Source organism: Ailuropoda melanoleuca, chromosome 12 (genome assembly GCF_002007445.2).
Source record: "Ailuropoda melanoleuca isolate Jingjing chromosome 12, ASM200744v2, whole genome shotgun sequence".
Classification (NCBI taxonomy): domain Eukaryota; kingdom Metazoa; phylum Chordata; class Mammalia; order Carnivora; family Ursidae; genus Ailuropoda; species Ailuropoda melanoleuca.
Window position 1 is genome coordinate 39,763,497 of NC_048229.1, and position 20,778 is coordinate 39,784,274.

Consider the following 20,778-nt stretch of genomic DNA (forward strand, 5'->3'; position numbering starts at 1 on the left):
CCTGTTTTGCTCTTACCCTCCCCGATCTCCTATCCTGACCCAGGTCACCAATATGACCAATGGTGGCAGCCTGCAGTGACTCCTTCCACAGTTTTATTCACCACCTCTTGATATGCGGACAAATATACCCGTATCTACAAGGGACTCTTCTGGTCACTCTTTGGCATCATACTGTATTCATGTCTCTCTACCTTACTTTTCTCAGTTAAAATCCCTTCAAATCAGCTTGAAGAATTCAAATTCATTTATAATGACTGCTTTTATGATGTGGATGAACCACAATTGATAAATCTATGGAACATTGCTTTAATTATATTTTAAAGGCCTTCATTTCACAAATAAAAGGTCAGTTGTTCTGGTCTAGGATGTCTGTCCACTCCTAGTGTTGGGGTCACATTCTTGCCAAGAGGAAGAACAGAGAAAGGGAGGACGCATCTTTGCCTTTAGGGACACAACCTGGAAGTTGTTTCATCCCACGTTCCATTGGCCAGAAGACAGCTACAAGGCCTCACCTGGCTCCAAAGAGGCTGAGAAACATAGTCTAGGCTGGGACACCAGATGCCCAATTACAAATTCTATTTTAATAGAAGGGGAGAAAACAATGTTTGTGATCACTGGCATCCTGCTTCACTCACCTTGCAAGTCAGCATTTGCTAGCATTTTTCCACAAGTCCAAGTGGGAAACATCTGTTTAGTTGTCAACATTGAAACTGGTAGGAAATAAAGACATTGTGAAACCTCTTTACCAGTTCCTTTGGTGCTTAGAATTTTCATCTCTTTAAAATAATTTTTTATTCAGGTAGAATTTACATAGAGTAAAATACATCCTTTTACTATATTGTTTTATGAGTTTTGATAAGTGCATACAGTCATGTAAACTTCACAAGAAAAATAGAGAATTTTTTCAATTTTTATTTATTTATTTGAGAGAGAGAGAGAGAACAGAGAGAGAGACAGAGAAGGAGAAGCAGACTCCCCACAGAGCCGAGAGCCCGGCGTGGGGCTCAATCCCAGGACTCCGAGATCATGCCCTGAGTTGAAGGCAGATATTCAACCTACTGAGCCACCCAGGCGCCCCCACTGTTTTTTTAAAGAAGATTTTATTTATTATTTATTTGAGAAAGAGAGAGCACCGAGGGAGAGTGAGAGAGAGAAGCAAACACCCTGCTGAGCAGGGAGCCTGATGTGGGGCTCGATCCCAGGACCCTGGGATCATGACCTGAGCTAAAGGCAGATGCTTAACCCACTGAGCCACCCAGGTGTCCCTCAGGAAATTTTTAATTTAGAGAATTTTGAAAAGATGAAAGACAAAAGAGTATGAGGAGCCCTCAACAGTCTATCTACCCCCGGCAACCATTCAACTACAGCCCATGCTTTCCCACTCATTCTCCTCCCCTGTGTGGTTATGTAGCATAATATTTTATCTGTAAATATTTTGGTATTTGCATCAGAATTTTATCTGAAAGAGTGAGGAGAAGAAGGAGGCAACCTGGAAAATCAATTCCCCAGTATGAATAGCAGCTGAAAATCCTGGGTGGTATTAGGACTTGTGTAGCCCCAGGACTGATCTCTGGCCCTCCTAGAGATTTGGTGGTGTCCCTAACATCCTTGAACACATCCCCTTTGCTGTTTAAACTAGTTAGTGGCTTCTACTCTATGCAATGAAGAACCATGACTGCTACACCTGGGTCAGATGTACTGACCAGAGCCAGGAGGTGGGTGTAGGTAGCTCTAACTTGCAGAAAGAGCCCTAAGACAGTCACAGTGCAGACAGTTGTAAGTTGGGTAGTGTGCCCAGAAATGGTGCGTGCTGAGGAACTATTGTTCAGGCGCCAATGGCATCCCCTACATGCTGCTTCAGGACAGTTCCTCCTTCCCTCTCCAAACCAGAGTTCTTATGGATCCTGCCATTTTCTTACAGACATCGCCCCCGGCCCCAGCCACAGGTGATTGGTTTGGGGGTGGGCTGGGAATTCGTGCTGAGCCAATCTTAGCCCTTTCCCAGGATTCTTTTCTTTTTATTTTTTGGAAGATTTTATTTATTTATTTATTTATTTATTTATTTATTTATTTATTTGAGAGAGAGCGTGCATGAGCAGGGGACGGGGGGGGAAGGGGAAAAGGGAGAGGGAGAAGCAGACTCCCCACTGAGCTGAGAGCCTGCCCCAGGGCTCCATCCCGGGACCCCGAGATCATGACCTGAGCCAAGTCAGACACTTAAGCGACTGAGCCACCCAGGAGCCCCTCTTTTCTTTTTTAAATCATGGGCTTAGCAAGAGTGAGCTATTGATGATAGAAACTCCACTTGATGGTAGAAACTCCACAGTACCATAAGGAACAGAGAGGGCTGAACAAAACTGGTCCAGCAAGAAGCAAAAGCAAGAGATGAAGAGTCTCCGAGTCAGTCTGGATCTGTCCAAAGTTCCATCATCCCCTTTCCTCTGATAGTTGGGTGCTCAGCTTTCCCTTAGAGCATGTGTGCATTAACCTCCAAATCTTCACAAACTTCATCCTCTAATCTCAGCTAGTTCAAGCCGGGCATTTGAAACTATGTCCAGTAGAATACAGAATTGGCTGTAGTAACACAGTCCCCAAAATAACAGCGTTTCCATTGTCTATTGCTCTGGGGTCCAGGGTGGCTCAGTTGGTTAAGTGACCGACTCTTGATTTCGTCTCAGGTCATGATCTCGGGATCTTGCGATTGAGCCGTGAGTCAGGCTCCCCTGTCAGTGGGTAGTCTGTTTCTCCCCCTCCCCCTGCTCGTGCTCGTGCTCTCTCTCTCATATAAATAAATAAAATCTTTCTAAAAATTAAAAAAAATTCAGGGGTGCCTGGGTGGCTCAGTCGTTAAGCGTCTGCCTTTGGCTCAAGGCGTGATCCCGGGGTCCTGAGATTGAGCCCCGCATCGGGCTCCATGCTCCGCTGGGAGCCTGCTTCTTCCTCTTCCATCCCCTTGCTTGTTTTCCCTCTCTTGCTGGCTGTCTCTCTCTCTCTGTGTCAAATAAATAAATAAAATCTTTTTAAAAAATTTTAAAAATTCAATCTACCATTGTTTTGTAACAGACTATCCAAAAATGTAATGGCTTAAAACAACAACAGTTTATTATTTCTCATCATTCTTTGAGCTGACTGGATGGTTCTGCTCCACATGGTGTTACCTGGGGTCATTCAAGTGGCTGCAGTTGGCTGGTGGCTGACATGGCAGGAAAGATCCAGATGACTTCTTTGATCTGCCTGAGGCCTTGGCACTTGCTATTGGCTGGGGTGCCTTGGTTTTCCTCCACATGGACTTTTTGCACATGCTATCTCATCCTCTAGGGCCTCTTTGTATGGCCTCACTCTCCAGGAAGGGAGCTTGGACTTCTTTACAGCATGGCAACTGGATTCCAAGACAACAAAACCAGAAGCTATCAGGCTTCTGAAGATCTACGCTCAGAACTGGAACAGCACCCCTTCCACCACATTCTTTGTCAAAGCAAGTCACAAGGTCAGCTCAGAAGCAAGGGCAGGGAAAATGGACTCTCTGCCTCTTGATGAGAGGGATGCATACTGGGAGGAAGAAATTCTTGATGACCATCTTTGGAGACTACCTACTAATGACTGTCTTTGAACAAGGCAGACGTTTCTCGTTCACCTAACAGTCCAGGGTTGGTTTGGTTTCTTCAAGATGAAGGGAACTGAGCCTTCTTCTGTCTTCCCACTCGTTCATTTTGATGATGTTGCCCTCACCCACTTGTTCCAAGATTCCCACATTCAAATTCCAGCAAATGAGAAAATCAGGAAGAGGAGTAGAGTGCATCCCTCCACGAAGGCTAGGACTTCTAAATTGCTCATTTACTTCCCACACTCCCCATCAGCCAGAATGAGGTTCTATGGCCACTTTAAGCACAAACGAGGCCAGAAAATCCAGTCTTCAGTTTGGTGGGCAGATGCCCTGCTAAAAATTTCTTGGAAAAAGGAGCAGGAGGATATTGGCGGACACTAGCATTCTTCTCTGCCAAGTGATTAGTTCAAGAAGAAGTAGTGGGCATGTCTGGGATACCCTTAGACCTCTGCAGAGATCAAGAGCCATGTTTCAACCAACCTGTTACTGGTGGCCATTTAGTGCAATATTGAAAGTGTATTTACTGAGCAGCTGCTATATGTGCTGGGGATATAACAGTGAACGAGGCAGAAAGGTTCCTGTTCTCATGGAGTTTCCATTCTAGAGGAAGTAGCAGACAGTAAAAATGGGAATACACAATTCAGAGAATTTCAGGTATGATAAATACAGGAAGAAAATGAAATTGGTGGTGGGAGGTGACTTGAGCAGTGGTGGTTTCAGAAGAGGCCTCTGTGAGGGCGTGACATTTGAGCTGAGATCTGGAGGGTGAGAAGGGGCCAGTTCTGCATGAACTTTGGGGAAAGAGTCATAGGCAGGGGAGCAGCAGGTACAAAGGCCCTGGGGTAAGAATGAACTTGACTTAAACAAGAAACAACAAGAAGGCCAGTATAGCTGGAGTAGGGGAAGCGAGGGAAAGAGGGGTAGGAGGGGAGGACAGAAAAATGGGCAGGTATTTATGCAAATATATGTGTTTATGTCTCTTGGGTAGATGCCTGCTTCCTTGGAACGGCTGGATCTCTGCGGAGGTGCATACTTACCTTTACAAGACACTCTCTCCCAGAGCGGTGGTTCTGTTTTTCATTTCCACCAGCAGTGTGAGATTCGCAATCTCTCCACATCCCTGTTGACACTTGAGAGGGTCAGTCTTTTTAATTTTACTCATTCCAGTGGGTGTGTAGTCATATTTCATTGTGGTTTTAATCCGTATTTCCCTAATGACTAATGATGCTGAACGCTTTTGCACATGCGTATTGGCCATTCGTGTCTCTTCTTTTGTGATGTTATCCATCCACATTTTTGAGCCACTTACAAAATTGGTTCTCCGACTTTTCACAAAGCCTCCTCTGGCTACTGTGGGGAGGATGGGCTGTAGGGGCAAAAGCAGAAGCAGGCAGGGGGGGTGTGTAGCTTTCACAGAGACAAGCTCATCACAGGCTCAACACATTGCCTGCTTTCTGGCAAAGTTGGCTTGGGCCTTGCCCAATTCTTGGGCTGCTTGCCAGGAGAGATTGAGACACTTTACAGATCTCATGGGAGGTGAAGCAGCCCTACTTCCTGGAGTCTGGCCCTGGGTGAGGGGTGGCTCCCAGTCAGTTGGGTGCCCTCCATCTCAGCCTTCTTTCACGCAATGGCCCATCCACCCTTGGAGAGCCCAGGCCGACCAGCCCAGGCCAACATTCTGTGGTCTATACCAGTATAGTCATACCAGTTGCTAAAATATTTAAATACTTCATTTTTGCTTGGTAAAGAACCCCTACCCCACCTCCCACAGATACCCGCCACCACCCCAGTCTGTTCCCTTGGGATACCTTGGACTTCCCCACATCTTGGCTACTAAAAGAGGGGCTCTAGGACTCAGAGCCGGCCCTATGGCCACAGCTGCTTGATTGGTCGGTGCACGATTGTGCTGGCTGTGAGGCTGAACTTCTGGGGACAGCCCTAGCCTGGCTGGAGTCGGGAGCACCAGACTGGGAGGCTGAGTCTGAGGGGTTGAAGGAGGATTTTTATCAAGGAGAGCCCCGAACTGGAGACTTGAAGTACTAATAACAGTAACAGTAATGAGGATTAAGATTCACTTAGTGACTAAGATTCACTGAGCAGATGCAACGTGCCAGGCAGACATTACTCTGACAGACCTCACGTAACCCTCGCAATAAAACTGGACCACAGCAGCCCTGCCCCCCACAGTGTGCGCCCCCTGCCCGGCAGGGAGCCCAAGAGCACCGAGCACCCAGCACTGGAGTCAGATCAAGACCCCCAGGCTCAGATCTTCCCCTGCTCTCTGACTACCCGTGGCTCACTCAGCTTCAGCCACCTTGAGGCCTGGGTGCAGCTTGTGGGGCCTCGGGGGCCTGTTCTCTCCACACTCACTGCAGGCCTGGTGGCGGTAGTGGTGGGGTGTTTAGCGACTGCACGCGGCCAGGCCTGGGTGATGGCGGCTGTTGGGGGCCACTGCTACCTCCTCCTGGGCCCTGACCCTCCTCTGGCTTCCAAATCCCCCACCACGAAGGGCCACTCAGAGTCTGTCCCATGACCGGCATCCAGTTTCCCCTTTTCTCTCCTGAGACCAGGCCCAGGGAGCTGTGGGGTGTGACGCCTAGATGGGGGAGGGGGGCTTCCTGCCACGGGCCCATCCCCCCAACGCCCTAACCTCAGGTTCCTCCTAGCCAGCCCCAGCTCAGACTCCTGTGGGGGGACTAGAAGTCCCTGTCTCCTCCTGGGTGCCTTCCCTCTGTCCTCACTTCCAGCTACTTCCTCATTTGGTGGTGCAGGGCAGCCCAGCCCAGTGGTCAGCTCCCTGTCCCCCACTTGCCTCACCCCAAACCCCCAATCTTGTGTCTGTGCTGTGCGTATCTGTGTCACTGTCTATCCCTCTTTTTCTTGGCCTCGCTACTCCTTTCTCCTTCCCTATCTTTCATCTTGGTTCTTTTTCTTTCTCCCTAAGGGTCAAATATCCGTCGTTGGGTCCTGTGTTTCCTTACCAACTTTATTTGCTGTGTGACCTTGGGCAAGTGTCTGTACCTTTCTGTACAATGGGGATGACGAGAGCATCTACCTCAGATGGGTGTTGTTGGGGTTAAAAGAGTTAACGCCTTAGGACAGAATGCCTGCAGCTCATTAGTGCTCATATCCTGATGGCTCTCTTTTAATTTCCTATAAACATCACAAAGTTCTTTTTTTTTTTTAATTAAGATTTTACTTATTTATTTGACAGAGAGAGACAGCGAGAGAGGGAACACAATCAAGGGGAGTGGGAGAGGGAGAAGCAGGGCTTTCCACCGAGCAGGGAGCCTGATGCAGGGCTCGATCCCAGGACACCGGGATCATGACCTGAGCCAAAGGCAGATGCTTAACTGAATGAGCCACCCTGGCGCACCAACATCGCAAAGTTCAGATTATCAAATGATTATAGCTGGTGCTTATAAAAAGCTGACAAGTTTTGGACCCTGTTCTAAAGACATTCATCCATTTGCTCCCCACAAACCCCTACAAAATAGGCACTATTTTACTCCTCATTTTACAGATAAGGAAACCGAGGCCCAGAGAGGTTGAATGACTTGTTTAAGGTTGCCCAGCCAAGAAGAGGCAAAGCTGGCTTCAGTCAGAGCCACTGACTCTTCCTGGTACAAAGATGGCTGACCCCTGATCGGGGGTGTGTGGGCATATGTACCCTTTTTGCTTTTATGTCTAGTGCTTAGGGGCTACAGCATGGCCCCCCGGGGTGTCTAGGCCTGATTCTTCCTGGCATTATCTGTCTCCGTCCCTCCTCCTGTACTGTCCCCTCCTCCCTCCTGCCACCGCCCACCTCAGACTTCCTCCTTCACTTGGTTGGACGCTATGACACCACATCCCACCGGCCCTTGGACTCCGGTGTCCAGCAGCGTCACCTGCGTCATGGGGGTCCTTGGACCTTCCAACAGGCTCCTGTACCTGCCTCTCCTTCTGACAGCGGGTGGTGAGTTGGGGGCTTCTATAGCTGCCTCCTGAGTCCCTGGGCTCAGCTTGGGGCAGAGCAGGGAGCGGGATAGAAAGAGAACCAAAAGGGAGGTGGGGGAAAGCAGATCCCCAGGCCCCCAAAACTTATGGCTGTCTCCCAGAGCCTGAGACCCCAAGATGTGGCCTCTGGTGGCAGCAGGGGGAGGGGACTCTGCGGTGTTGCAACAGGACAGTTCGGGCTAGAAGTAACGCTGTCCAGTGACCTTGACGCTGGCCCACAGGTCCCACCAGACATCACTTTCCCCTCTTATCTCCTCGCTATTAGGACCCACCCTCCTCAGGTTCTGTGCCTACCCTCCAGTCACAGCCCCATGCCTCAATTTACCTTCTTTTTCTCTCCTCAGGTTTCAGCCCTGTCCAGGCACAGAACGGTAGGCCTAGACTCTGCCGTCCTCCTCCCTACCTCCCAAAGACCTCACCATCTCTGTCTGTTCCCCAGTCTCTCCAAACCTTCCCCTGCTGACACCTCTTCCCAGTTCCCAACTCCCACTGACCACCCCCAACTCCTGTGTCCCATTCTCAGGATGCAACTGCTCCGTGGTAAGTCCTGGTGTGCTGGCAGGGATTGTGCTGGGGGACCTGGTCCTGACCCTCCTCATCGCCTTGGCTGTGTACTCCTTGGGTCGGCTGTTCCCTCGGGGGCGAGGGGCTGTGGAGGGTGAGTGGGGCTGGCAGGGGGTAGCCTAGGACTCTCTGAGGGAGGGGTAGGCTCCCAGGTCACAATCATCCAAAGGGACAGTGATGGAGGGGCTGATTTTGGAGCAGGAAAATGGTCCCAATTCACCATCTTAACTATCTCTGCGCTCTGCACTACCTCCCATCCCCCAGCAGTGACCAGGAAACAGCGCATCACTGAGACAGAGTCGCCTTATCAGGTGAGAAAACCAGCTTCTCTTCCTCACATCTCACTCCTACCCTGTGGGTGTCTGTCCTAAACACTTCCCTAGTCCTTCTAGAACCTAGACCCTAAAGCCACTTTCTCAGCAACATTTCAAACCCTCAAAGACTCACGGGGCATCTGTCCAAAACTGCTTTCAATGATCAATCATGACCTTATGCTCAGCTTAAAATGTGTGAGAAAACATAGGAAGGGCTTTACCTTCACAAGGACAAACGTAGGCCTTAGTGAGAAGGCAAGCATGGAATTGTTCGGGACAGGGTGATTTCTGGGAGAAGCTCTCAGAAGGGCAGAGGACATAATTCAGCCCTAATTCAGCAACTCTGAAGAGAGGAGTTTTAGAATTTTGGGGAAGATTCTGTATCCCCTTGAGAAGCTGATGAAAGCTAGAGACTCCTCAGAAAAATCCGCACAGAATTTACAAAATTGTGCCTATAATCTAGGGGTGGTACAAGAATCTTGAAACCCTTCTTAAGAACCACCATCCAGGGGCACCTGGGTAGCTCAGTCAGTTAAGCATCTGACTCTTGATTTTGGCTCAGATCGTGGTCTCAGGGTTGAGGGATCCAGCCCTGTCTGGCTCCGTGCTCAGTGGGGAGTCTGCTTGGGATTCTCTCTCTCTCTCTGCCCCCCTCCACGCTTGTGCTCTCTCTCTCAAATAAATAAATCTAGAAAAAAAAAAAAAGACCCCCCCATCTCCCCACTCCCACGTGTGCACGTGCGCACTCTCTATCTTAAAACAAAACAAAACAAAACAAAAACCACTGCTCAGACAGATGTATCTTTCCATCTCTTGCCTCTCAGTCATTGACCTTCTCAACCCTTTAGGGGTCATGGGCTCCTGTGAGAATCTAATGGAAGCCAAATAGACCACTTCCCATAAGGGTGCACACCCAGACCAGTCATTTGCTTATGATTTCAGGGATTCAGTCTGAGGGCTGCCTCTCGTGGCCATAGGCGCCTCCCCCGCCGTTTTAAGCCTTGTTCTGTCAAGTCTCTTACTTATCTGTAGCTGGCTTTGCTTTTCCTCACTTGTGGATAAAAAGTCTCTTTGTAAAGTGTAAGCATCTTGAGTTTGGCTTTGTGAGGTCCAGAAGAATGAGGGAAATTTTCAGTTACTGGGGGCAATGAAATTTTAGGGCAAAGCATTATTCTAATTTATTCATCCTTTGGTGGAATTTGTCAAGCACCTCACAGCAACAGAATTCACATCCTAGTTGGGGAGATGGACCTGAAGCAAATCAAAAGATAAGATAATTTGGGGCAGTATCACGAGGAAATAAGACTGGTGTGACAGTGACTGGAGTGTGTGTGTGGTGGGGAGAAGTTAGATGGCAAAATCAAGACATGCTTCTCTGAGGAAGTGACGTGAGCTGCGACTTGAAGGGAGAAAGAACCATCCACAGGAATATCTAGGAAGCGCATGTTCCAGGCAGAGAGAACAGCTTGTGCAAAGGCCCTGAGGCTGGGGCGTAATGATGAGGCAGAGGAGACAGGGAAACACTAAATGCACTTGATTAAAGTCCAGATCTTTTCCATGGCAGAAAGGTTAAAGAAGCTGCCGGGAGCCTTAGAGGCCACTGGGAGAAGGCTGAATTTTGTTTTAAGTGTATTCAGAGGACCTCATCCACTAATGGTTCCCACCCTGTGCCTCCCATTAGGAGCTCCAAGGTCAGAGGTCAGATGTCTATAGTGACCTCAACACACAGAGGCCGTATTACAAATGAGCCCAAACCACAGCAGTCAACAACCTGATGCCTGGATCCAGTCATTCCTGATGTCTACCCAGCACCCTATTCCTACTCCCACGAAGACACAGATCCACAGAATGCCCACCCTGAGGGGTCAGACTTCTCTCCACTACTGTCCCCAAATAAATATGGCATACGAAAACACTGTTGAGTTATTCCAGATCTCTCGGCTGAGGGGGCAGGGATATGTGGGGTTCTAGGGGGTCATGGACCTAGAAACAGCTAAATAGGAGGGAGGCTTTGGGGACCCTGGGGTTCTTTGAAGAAGAATTAGAACCAGAGGGAGTTCAATTGTTTTATTCCACCCCAAAGTGGGGAGTGCGTTTCCTGTGTGGCTGCATACCATGCGGGATGAGAGGGTCAGAAGTCAAAGGTCTCACTTACAAGGGGGTCAGCCCCTGCCAGGCATGTTGATGTAGACTTTGTCATCTTCTGGGGGTGGGGGAGAGAAAGCATGAGGCCTGACCACCTACCACTCACCCACATCTCCACCTTCCTGGGGACCCCCTGTCTCAGGGGTTTCCTCCGGAGTTCCCCCCTGCACCGCCCCCAGGGTTTCCCCAGCATCTCCTCCAGGGCTTTCCTGGGGGACCCCTCCCTGGGGACCCCCTCTCTAGGGACTCCTCTCCCTCCGGGCCCTACCCTGTCTCTGCCCTCACCTCGGGTGGGCCTGCGGTGTGGGCAAGCCCACACAAACACCACTGCAACGATGAGTAGCGACACCACCGCATCGGCGGCCAAGAGGCCTGCTAGCATTGGCAGAGAGAGGGGCCCACATCCGGAACAGGAACCTGGAGGGTGGGGGCCGAGGCAAGAAGGCGGTTGAGGGAGGTTCCAGACCCTCAGGGCTGCACTTTGGGTGTCTGGGGCAGAGGAAGTCCCTGGGGGGAGGTGGGAATGTCTGAGATTCCCTGAGGTTGACTTGGGTGATGAAAAGGGAGGTGAGGGTCTGGAGAGAAGTGGGAGGGTGAGAGTCCCAGCATAGAGGGACATACGTGGTGCTTTGGGCATAACGGGTACTCCCAAAGAAGGCTGGGGGGTGGCCGAGTCCCTGGGGCTTCAATCTGGTGAGGAGGGCAGTGAGACGGGGACCCAGAGAGGACAGCAGATGCCCTGGGGGCTCTGATTTGGGGGTGAGAAGAAGCTGGTGACCTAGACAGCCACCGGGGGTGTTCCAGGACCCTCAGGCCACACTTCAGGGGCAGAAGCAGTACCTCAAGAGCCATGGCAAAGGGGGAGGAGTGCCAACTTCTCACCTGGGGTCACCAGAGCTGCAGCCACTGTGAAAAGAGAGGGAAAGTGGATTAGCAAGGAGAGGTGGTTCCCAAAACAGGGTGCAAGGAAAGGTGATGCCCTGAGAAGTAACCTCCGCTCCAGACAGCACAAATGAGAAAGAGGCCAGAGAGACGGAAAATCCAAAGTAGAAGTAGAGACAGACCCAGCAGTGAGAAGGGGGGATTAACAGACAGCTACTCCAGACTCAGCTTCTCTCCCCCAAAGAACCAGGCTCTGAAGCCCAAATGGATCCCCAGGAAGGAAGGGATCCTGGGAGGACCTGCTCTTAGCTCTCCTCCCTTCAGATATCACCAAGCCACCCCTCTCACAAAAACTCTGCCCGCCACCTCCCATAACCACTGGCTTCACCTGGCAGCACAAGCAGGAGCAGCAGGACACCTGAAGGGGCCATGGTGGGCTGGGGGCTAGAAGGGGTCTGGCAAAAGGCTGTGGTCCAGAGAAGTCCTGAGGAACAATGGGGGAGTGAAGAAGCAACAACAGCGGATGTCACCCTGCTGGTGGCAAGGTCACCTGCTTCCTGTGTGATGGTGTGGGAGGGGGAGAATTGGTGGGTCCCTGTGACTACCTTTGGGAATCAATTGGGTGTAGGGTCAGAGACCAGGGAGGCTGCTATGATTGTCCAGATGGGAGGTGACAGATGGACTAGGTTGTGGGCATTGAGGAGGCTCTGGAGAGATTTTGGAGGTGAAACCAACAGAACCTGCTGATCGTGTAGGTATGGGTGTGTGTGAGAGAGGGAGATTCAGGATGACCAAAGCTTCTGGACCTTCTGGACAAAGAAACTGAAAAGACGGAGCATCCTTTGACAGACATGGAGAAGGAGGGGAGCAGGTTTAGGGGGAAACTGCCAAGGTCTGGGGACACTGAGTTGGAAATGCCTGATAGATCTCCCTGGAGATATAAATTTTCGGGTCGATAGCTTATGGATGGTATTTAAAGCCACGGGACTGGATGAGATCACCAAGGAAGTGAGTTCAGACAGAAGAGTGCCCCCGGCCCCCAAGAATGGGTGAAGAGGCGGAAAGAGCCAGGGAAACTAGGAAGGAACAACGTGTGAGGAAGGAGAAGCAGGAGAGCAGAAGTCTTGAAAGGCTGGCAGAAATGATTAACATGGCCACGGATGTGGGAACTGAGAATGAGCCTCCCCTGGGAATGTCAAGTTGGCTTGAGGGCTGGGAATTCCTGTCAGCTTAGTTTACAGCTATACCACGGCACCCAGCAAAGTACCTCCTCCCTTGAGGTAATAAATTATTTTTAATGATGAATGAATAAATGAGAACTGACCTCTGAAAAAGAAGGTGATGTGGGGAAGAGGGAGAAGTTTGAGACCACCGACGTGAACTTCCCTCCCTTGGGACCAGGAAGTCCCGAACCCCAGCCTCGTCTCACCCCAGGACTCAGTAATACTGTCCCCTCCCAGCTCAGGCCCCAGAAATCAAAGCCTCCGGCCCACCTTGGACAGAGACCCAGAAGTCCAGGCCCCCACTGCCCTCCTCCTTAGGGTGTCCGCTATCCCCGGCCGCTTCTCTCTCAGACCAAAGTTGGGGTCCCCCAGCTCCCTCTTTCCAGGGAGGCTCAGGAGTCGCGCCCTCAATGTCAGCCCCGCCCATTCAGAGACTGGGCTTGTTCAAGCGCGACTCGGGGACTCCCGGGCCTGTGGGCGGGGCCCTGCCCTTGACTGGGCGGTGCCAGAAGCCCAGTTTAAAAACTCGCGGGGCACCGACTGTAGATCGGGGACCCGGCGGCGGCTCCGCGGGGCAAGTGCGAGGCTGGCGCAGCGCCGAGGCCGCGGCCCTGGGGGCCCGCAATCCGCGCCACGGAATCCGCGAGGTAATGGAGGGGGCGGGGAGGCGAGGCACGCTTGGCCCCTTGAGAGAGCGAGGGCTGGAGTCCTGCTCTTGCGAACCTGAAAGACGGAGCTGGAGCATCAAGCCTGGGTGCGGAGAGTGAGCGTATTCGGTGTTTGGAGGGGGCAGGGGACCAAGACTTCTGGGTGGTGATGGAGGAACGGCTGGGATTCTGGGCTCCTGGGTCCTGGGGGGTAAGGGACCGGGGATTCGGAATCCTGGGTCGCGGGGGGGGGGGGGGGGGGGAACGGGCTGGGAGCTCCGACCCCTGGGTCCTGTGGGAGGAGGCGGCTGGTGGCTCGGACTCCTTGCTCTAGAAAGGGACTAGATGGAGTCTTGGGGGCGTGGTTGCTTAAAAATCAGCCACGAGTCGCTGCGGGTAAAGTCCCGCGCCCGGCCGCAGGGGTCCACGTTGGCCTTGACCCTACCCGGGCCCCGGGAATTCCCGAGTCCCCACCCACCCCGGGTCCCCGGGCAGAGCAGGAATTCCCCACGTGCGGGGATTCCGAGAGCTCCACGCCTGGCCGCGCGCCCCGCCTCTGAGCGGGACACCTGCGGCGCGCCGCCGGGAGAGGAAGGGGTGGATGGAAGATTCCCTTGCGTGTGCGCCGTGACGTCAGCACGTCGTGTCTGGGCTGTTTCCGAGTTTGCCCTCCCCCGCTTAACCCTTGCTCCACCGGAACCCGGGCTCGGAAGGGTGAGGGTTGAGGGTCCAGACTTCCGTGGTGGTGGGGACCAGGCTTCTGGAAACTGAGACTCCCAGGTGCAAGGGAGGGCGAGGCTGAGGGCCCGGACTCCTGGGTCCTGGGAAAAGGGGTGCTAGGTTCTCGGACTCCCGCAGAATGGGGCCTGGACTCTTAGGTCTGAAGGGGGGATAGGGTCTGGACTTCCGGAGCCCGGATGAGCTAGGGGGCTATTAATTCGTGGTTCCTTGGGGAGAGGGGCTGGGGACTCGGACGCCTGGTTTCCCGAGGAAAGTGTGTCAGGTCAGCTTCTAGGCGGAGAGATGTTGGGAACCTGGATGTGAGTCTCCAGGGAGTGATTCCCAGCGACCCCCAAGGCCTCCGGACTGGGAGATCTGGGGGCTGGGATTTTTCACGGAAGTTGGGGGAGGTGCCGCAGAGGAGCGCCCTCCCCCCCCTTCCTCAGTTTCCACGACGCTGGTGGAAAGTTGGGTCAGAGGGGAAAGTGCGGAGCAAAGGGAAGGAAACGGAGGCGGAAGCTGCACCTGAAAGCTAAGATTGGCTTTGGAGTTCTCAGGCGGCGTCAGTGTGCCAGTTTTTCCGCGCAGGAGGGTGAGGGAGGGTGCCCGAATCCACTCCCCCGCGTAGCTGGGTGACTTAAGGACCTCTGATTGCTTCCCTCCCCTTTTCCCGTCCCCGCCCCCCCCTCAGTGAGCCGGAGTGAACGCAGCCACTGCCCATCACAGACTGTGAAGAAGCTCCTGGAAGAACAGAGGCGCCGTCAGCAGCAGCCTGACGCTGGTGGAGTACCGGTAAGGTCAATGAAGCCCCGTAAACTAATTCGTGAAGCCACGTCCTGTTGGGGAGAGGCTTGATGGCTGATGGGCCCTCGGAACAGATGAGAGGTGTAGTCCTGACTTAGATGCGGTGTGGGTGGGGAATGGATGCTGAGGGATCTGTCAGATAAATTCCCCCGTGTTCCTGTTTTTATTTATCTCTCTACAGGGACAGTTTCCACCTCCCCTGGCCCAGTCCCTGACCCCATCTGTGAATGAGAGTGAGGCCGGTAAGTCTGCAAACTCATCTGGTTCCCTCAGCTCCAGCCCCAGCTTTCTTCAGGGACTCAGACACCTCAAATCTTAGAACCCCGGGGAACTTAGGAGTCAGACCGTCTTTCTTGCTGGGACCCAGTAGCAGTTGATCTCCCAGATTCTCTGGAGCCCATGGGTGTATGTACACAGTCCTTCCGTGTTCCAGGGGCTCAGGCTCCCAGCTTTTTGCTGCTCCCCAAGTCTAGCCCCTCAAGCCTCAGTGTCCCTGGAGTCCAGGTCCCAGAAGTCCAAGCTTTCAATCCATTGGTGTCCTGGCTTCTGGGTCCTGGCCCTTTAGTGTCCCACAAGTACTAGCTGTCAGTACCTAGGGAGATTCAGGGCCCTCACACCCGCCCTCCAGCCTTGGTCGTGATTTGCCCAGCTCTCATAACCAGGCCTGCCCCTGTTCCTCCTCTCATAGGCCATTCTCGCTTCCCAGTACACCAAGAGACTGTGGGTTCTGGACTTGGCAGCCTGGCTCCCACCACGGGCTTTCCAGACTGGGACCCCAACACGCATGCTGCCTACACAGACAGCCCCTACTCTTACCCTGCTGCGGCTGCTGAAGGCTTCCCAACTCCTGACTTCTACCCACCCTCCGACCCAGGGCGGCAGTGTCCATTTTCTGTGGGGATGGAGGTGAGATACAGAGCGGGAACAGGATGCTGAAGGGCCCCCAAAATTCCCAGTTGCCCTCATGCTAGATTAAGATCCCATTCTTCGGATGGGCAAAATTGAGGCCCCAAGGTCCAGGGTCACTTGGTACAGATGGGGCACCCAGCCACTCTCCCTGGCACTCTGTCTGTGTACGTATATATGTTAGGAAGAGGGAATTCTTAGCTGACTGGCTCTGCCCACCGCATGTATCCTTCAGGACCCCCTGGATACCCGGCTTTATGCAGAACCTTCCCTGCCACAGGCAGGATCCTGGAGAGGTTCTGGACTCCCCTTAGGACCCCCACAGTTGCCCCCTGTGGCCACCGGACCATCCTTGGACACAGCCCGTGCTCACATGCTGGCTTTGGGGCCACAACAGCTGCTGGCCCAGGATGAGGAGGGAGACACGTGAGTATAGGGGATTGCAGTCTGCCTGTTCCTGGCTTAGCTGGGGTGGGTGCTGTGTTCACCGCTTGCCCTCACCTGTCCTCAGGCTCCTGCACCTGTTTGCGGCTCGGGGGCTGCGCTGGGCAGCGTATGCCGCAGCTGAGATGCTTCAAGTGTACAGACATCTGGACATTCGTGAGCATAAGGGCAAGGTGAGGGCCAGGGGCCTGGACTCCTGGATTTGAGGGGAGACGGTCTGGGAGCCTGGATTCTTGGTTTTCAGGGAGGAGACTGGGGGCCCAGACTGACCTCCTTATCTCCTGCAGACCCCTCTCCTGGTGGCCGCTGCTGCCAACCAGCCCCTGATTGTGGAGGATCTCCTGAAGCTCGGAGCGGAGCCCAATGCCGCTGATCATCAGGGACGTTCTGTCTTGCACGTGGCTGCAACCTATGGGCTCCCAGGAGTGCTCTCGGTATGGCCAGCTGGCCGGTGGGGTGAATGGGATGGACTGGTTGCTCGGATCCTGGCTTCCAGGGCTAGGAGGCCTGGGGAGACTCTAATCCAGCACTCTGCCTTCTCCTTCTCAGGCTGTGATTAACTCAGGGGTTCAGGTTGACCTGGAAGCCAGAGACTTCGAAGGTAAGTTGGGTGGGTGTGGCAGGTGGGGCTTGGGTGGGGTGGGCGCTCCGGATGCAGAGCCCTCATCGTCTCCACCCTGCAGGCCTCACCCCTCTCCACACAGCCATCCTGGCCCTCAACGTTGCTATGCACCCACCTGACCTATGTTCCCGGGTGCTGAGTACCCAGGCCCGAGACGGGCTGGCTTGTGTCCAGATGTTGCTGCACATGGGTGCTGATCACACCAGCCAGGTGAGCTGGGCAGTGGGCAGCCGGCCCCTGGGAGGGTGTGTGGGATGGGTCACCTGGATGTCTGGCGGCTTCAGACAAACGCTGACTTTGCCTTTTGCCAGCCGTGTGAACTTGAGCACGTGGCTTCGTTTTTCTATGCCCCAGAGAATAAGATTACTGATCCTAGCTTATATTTATCAACCACTTCCTATTCAACAGCACCAGGTGTCAAGGATGAGCTCATCAAATCCTCACCAACCCCCTTTGACATGGGCACTGTTATTACTTTTCCTGCTTTATTGATAAAAGAAACTGAGGCACAGGAGTAAAAAATCTTACACCCTGTGTCAGAGAGGGGATTAGAATCAGGTGACTTCACGCCAGACTCCAGCCCTTCACGGACAGGCTGAGAGAATTAAACATCCACTTACCGTTTTGTTTTGTTTTTTAAAGAATTTTGAACACAGATAAAATACAGAAAATAGTGTAGCGACCTCCCCGTACCCAACGTCAGCAGTCAGCAACTGGTACCCAGTCCTGCCCCATCAATTCCTCGACTTTCCTATAGCATTTTAAAGCAAACCCAAGCATGTATTTTTATCCACAAAAATTTGTCTTTAAAGTTAAAAACTCTTTTAACCTCAATACTATCATTGTACCTTAAAAAAATTAATCTCATAAGATCAAATATCCTGGCTGTGTTCAAATTTCTGATTGACTCTAAAGTGATATACATTGTTTTTTCATTAAAAAAAAACTATTGCCATTATAAGACTCTGAAAGTTGCTCTTAGGGGCGCCTGGGTGGCTCAGTCGTTAAGTGTCTGCTTTCGGCTCAGGGCATGATCCCGGAGTCCTGGGATCGAGCCCCGCATCAGGCTTCTCCACTGGGAGCCTGCTAATTCCTCTCCCACTCCCCCTGCTTGTGTTCCCTCTCTCACTGGCTGTCTCTATCTCTGTCAAATAAATAAATAAAATCTTTAAAAAAAAGAAAGAAAGAAAAAGAAAGAAAGTTGCTGTTAATCTAGAGCCTCCCCCTCCCATCTCCTTGTCTTCTCTCCATGATTTATTTGGTGAGGCAACTAGGTTGTTTAGCCTTGTATAAACACATCATATTTCTAATATCCATTATCATTACAAACTCTTTACAGGCACTTAATAAAGTTTCATTGTGGAAAATGTCTTTATTTGCTCCAAAATAGGAAGAGAGCAGCTCAGTGGGGAAGTGCATATAGGCTTAGTTTAGTCCCCTGATTAATGCTGCTCAAGTCCCGTCCTTATCGATAAAGTACAGTCCGTGTGGGATGGATGCGTGCCACATGCCTAACAGAATGTGGGGTGGCCAGGGCAGCTGCTAGCCCGGAGCTCCTTTGGAGGATCAGAGCCTTTTTCTCAAAGACACTCGGGCTGGAAAATTGTCGTAGTAAACATAGTTCTGTGATGCCTATGATGTGAATGGCACCCCCTTAAATGTGGTACTCTTGTATAGTGCACAACATAGATAACGGTATAAGGCACCCGTGGGTGCTTGCAAAGGAGAGACAAGGTGTCTAAAGGCTCTTGGGTTCCGTGGGAGGGCCCTGGGTGTGAGGACTGGCCTGACTTCCGCCGTTCCCTTCTCTACAGGAGATCAAGAGCAATAAGACAGTTCTGCATCTGGCTGTGCAGGCCGCCAATCCTACCCTGGTTCAGCTGCTGCTTGAGCTGCCCCGGGGAGACTTGCGGGCCTTTGTCAACATGAAGGTGGGGACCTAGGTTGGAATGTGCGATTGTGTAGGATGTGACGGGGAAGGGCAGGGGGATGTTGGGAGGCCTGTGGGCTGTGGCTGTGGCAGGGACAATGTACGGAACATGGGTGGGGACCATATAGGATGTGGATGTAGATTGCGGGAATGTATGGGACATAGAGGGCTGTGTGGAATGTGACTGCAGAGGGGATTCTGGGTGTGAGTAGGGGCAAGTGTGATGCGGCTGTGCAGGCAGGAGTGTGGGATTTGGATGTTGGAGACTGTGAAGTGTACCGTTGAGGGCCCAGGCCAGCTGAGTCTGAATCCTCATCAGCCCTCCCCGCACTGTCCCCAGGCCCATGGGAACACAGCCCTCCACATGGCGGCTGCCCTGCCCCCTGGGCCGCCCCAGGAGTCTATTGTGCGGCGCCTGCTGGCAGCTGGGGCGGATCCGACACTGCGAAACCTGGAGAATGAGCAGCCTGTCCACCTGCTGCGGCCTGGGCCGGGCCCTGAGGGGGTGAGCGCTGAGCCCACCCTGACTGCAGAGTGGCCTCTGACCTAACAGGGAGAACCCCTGACCCTACCCATTCATGACTTTAGGGGGTGACTTTTATTCTCGGAAGATGACCTTGATCCCTATCCAAACCTGACTTGAAAATGTGACCTCTGACCCCAGTGTTTGATTTCTGACCTGATATTGGTGACTCTTCCTAACCTCTACTTCAACCCCGAATCCTGACCGCAAGATGTGACCTTTGATTCCCAAGTGTGATCTCCAACCCCTCACCCCAGCCCTGAGTTCTGACCTCAAAGTGGGACTTCTGACCTAAATGTGACCTCTGACCCCTTGCCTCTACCCTCCGACTCCTAGTCCTCAATGTTAACCCCAAAGTGGGAACCCCCAACCAGCAACAGCTTTCCCCTTCATCCCCAGTTCTGGCTCCTGAACCTTTTTTGTGTGTGAACCATCATCCCTAACTCCACATCTTGACTCTGAACCTCTGACCTGCAAACCCAATCGATCCTACTCTGCTTCTCCACCTTCCTCTACAACTTCACGGGGTCTGTGGCTCTGACCTCTCTCTCCAGCCTCCCTAACTTCTCCTCCCCGGTCTTGTCTGCAGCTCCGGCAGTTACTGAAGAGGAGCCGTGTGGCACCCCCAGGCCTGTCCTCTTAGGACTCAAATCCAGAACCTGGACTGATTTTTCCAGTCCCCACCGTCCTGTGGGACAGCCAGCGTATGCTAATGTTGCAAATCCATGATAATGTATGTGGAATGTCCTGCCAGCGGGGTCTTACATTAAAACCCCAAAATGGCTGCTGGGGGTAAACGAATCCCAATATTTGGGGTGGTGTGATACCCCTCCCCCACCCACAAGGAGCCCTCTTGATGATTTCTGTGAAATCGAGGCCCCTTGATTGTTTCTGTGAAACACCCTAGACCCCTAACCCTTTCTCCATTGGGATCTTTTGGGACCCCCTTCCCTACTCAACTCCAGTTCAACTCACCTAGAACCCCAGATGTGATTTTCCTACATAGTACTTGGGGTACCCCCAGAATAGTTCCCAGTGTTATCCAGTAGATGACCCCCCAAACCTCCCCAGGACCCACACCATTCAGGTCCTTACCCCTGAGACATAGGAAGGATTCTCCTAGATTCAAGTCCCCTAGGTCCTATGCTTTCTAATTCAGAACTCAGCTGGACCCCTGTCCCAGATCTCTGCATTTCCAGTGAATCCCTCCCCTATCTGAAACTCCTTATTAAACTCAGTTTGGACTATACGGTCATTGTGTAAATCTCTGCGGGGATTGGTGTAGGGGAGCGGCCATGGCGCGTGGCTGAGGAGGCAGGTTTGGATGACTGTGGGGTGGGGTGTGTAGCAGACTGTGGGTACCAAGTCTGTGTCCTGTCACCTTCACCCCATCAGCACCTGGTGGTCTGAATGCCTCTGGGCATCATGAGACCTCTGGTGCCTGCTCTACCCTG

The 20,778-nt window shown here is 52.5% G+C and overlaps 3 protein-coding genes across 7 annotated transcripts; 2 read left to right on the top strand and 1 right to left on the bottom strand.

The window, feature by feature from the left end:
* The first annotated feature begins 7,405 nt into the window (after positions 1–7,405).
* TYROBP (transmembrane immune signaling adaptor TYROBP) lies at positions 7,406–10,393 on the top strand. 2 transcript variants are annotated; one of them, XM_002920925.4, is made up of 5 exons: positions 7,406–7,559; positions 7,945–7,971; positions 8,124–8,258; positions 8,429–8,475; positions 10,160–10,393. In XM_002920925.4, exons 1-5 carry the CDS (start codon positions 7,442–7,444, stop codon positions 10,223–10,225), a joined length of 393 nt encoding a protein of 130 aa, XP_002920971.1. In that variant the 5' UTR covers positions 7,406–7,441; the 3' UTR covers positions 10,226–10,393. The 2 variants fall into 2 exon arrangements, with proteins under 2 accessions (XP_002920971.1, XP_011225408.1); XM_011227106.3 differs by having other exon boundaries at positions 7,415–7,559; positions 8,432–8,475.
* A 137-nt stretch (positions 10,394–10,530) lies between these two features.
* HCST (hematopoietic cell signal transducer) lies at positions 10,531–13,178 on the bottom strand. Of its 2 annotated transcripts, none has more exons than XM_011227105.3 (5): positions 12,999–13,178; positions 11,894–11,989; positions 11,506–11,529; positions 10,909–11,040; positions 10,531–10,678 (listed from the first exon to the last, which is right to left on the bottom strand). In XM_011227105.3, the coding sequence occupies exons 1-5, from the start codon at positions 13,153–13,155 to the stop codon at positions 10,641–10,643; spliced, it is 447 nt and encodes a 148-aa protein (XP_011225407.1). In that variant the 5' UTR covers positions 13,156–13,178; the 3' UTR covers positions 10,531–10,640. The 2 variants fall into 2 exon arrangements, with proteins under 2 accessions (XP_011225407.1, XP_011225406.1); XM_011227104.3 differs by having other exon boundaries at positions 10,531–10,681; positions 12,999–13,170.
* Positions 13,179–13,252: 74 nt separating this feature from the next.
* NFKBID (NFKB inhibitor delta) lies at positions 13,253–20,573 on the top strand. 3 transcript variants are annotated; one of them, XM_011227101.3, is made up of 12 exons: positions 13,253–13,375; positions 14,787–14,887; positions 15,081–15,141; positions 15,588–15,805; positions 16,041–16,231; positions 16,317–16,422; positions 16,537–16,683; positions 16,799–16,850; positions 16,933–17,081; positions 18,686–18,802; positions 19,142–19,306; positions 19,914–20,573. In XM_011227101.3, the coding sequence occupies exons 4-12, from the start codon at positions 15,800–15,802 to the stop codon at positions 19,965–19,967; spliced, it is 987 nt and encodes a 328-aa protein (XP_011225403.1). In that variant the 5' UTR covers positions 13,253–13,375; positions 14,787–14,887; positions 15,081–15,141; positions 15,588–15,799; the 3' UTR covers positions 19,968–20,573. The 3 variants fall into 3 exon arrangements, with proteins under 3 accessions (XP_011225403.1, XP_011225404.1, XP_011225405.1); XM_011227102.3 differs by lacking the exon at positions 13,253–13,375 and adding an exon at positions 13,936–14,089; XM_011227103.3 differs by lacking the exon at positions 13,253–13,375 and adding an exon at positions 14,123–14,155.
* The last annotated feature ends 205 nt before the right edge of the window (positions 20,574–20,778 follow it).

Coding starts and splice junctions, on each gene's coding strand:
- TYROBP (XM_002920925.4), top strand. CDS start 7,442: ATGACACCACATCCCACCGGCCCTTGGACTCCGGTGTCCAGCAGCGTC. Junction 7,560..7,944: donor TCTCCTTCTGACAGCGGGTG/GTGAGTTGGGGG, acceptor TTCTCTCCTCAG/GTTTCAGCCCTGTCCAGGCA. Junction 8,476..10,159: donor AGACAGAGTCGCCTTATCAG/GTGAGAAAACCA, acceptor GCCTCCCATTAG/GAGCTCCAAGGTCAGAGGTC.
- HCST (XM_011227104.3), bottom strand. CDS start 13,155: ATGGGCGGGGCTGACATTGAGGGCGCGACTCCTGAGCCTCCCTGGAAA. Junction 11,530..11,893: donor GCTCCTGCTTGTGCTGCCAG/GTGAAGCCAGTG, acceptor CTCTTTTCACAG/TGGCTGCAGCTCTGGTGACC. Junction 10,682..10,908: donor ACACCGCAGGCCCACCCGAG/GTGAGGGCAGAG, acceptor CCCCACCCCCAG/AAGATGACAAAGTCTACATC.
- NFKBID (XM_011227101.3), top strand. Junction 16,423..16,536: donor TTCGTGAGCATAAGGGCAAG/GTGAGGGCCAGG, acceptor TATCTCCTGCAG/ACCCCTCTCCTGGTGGCCGC. Junction 17,082..18,685: donor GTGCTGATCACACCAGCCAG/GTGAGCTGGGCA, acceptor CCTTCTCTACAG/GAGATCAAGAGCAATAAGAC.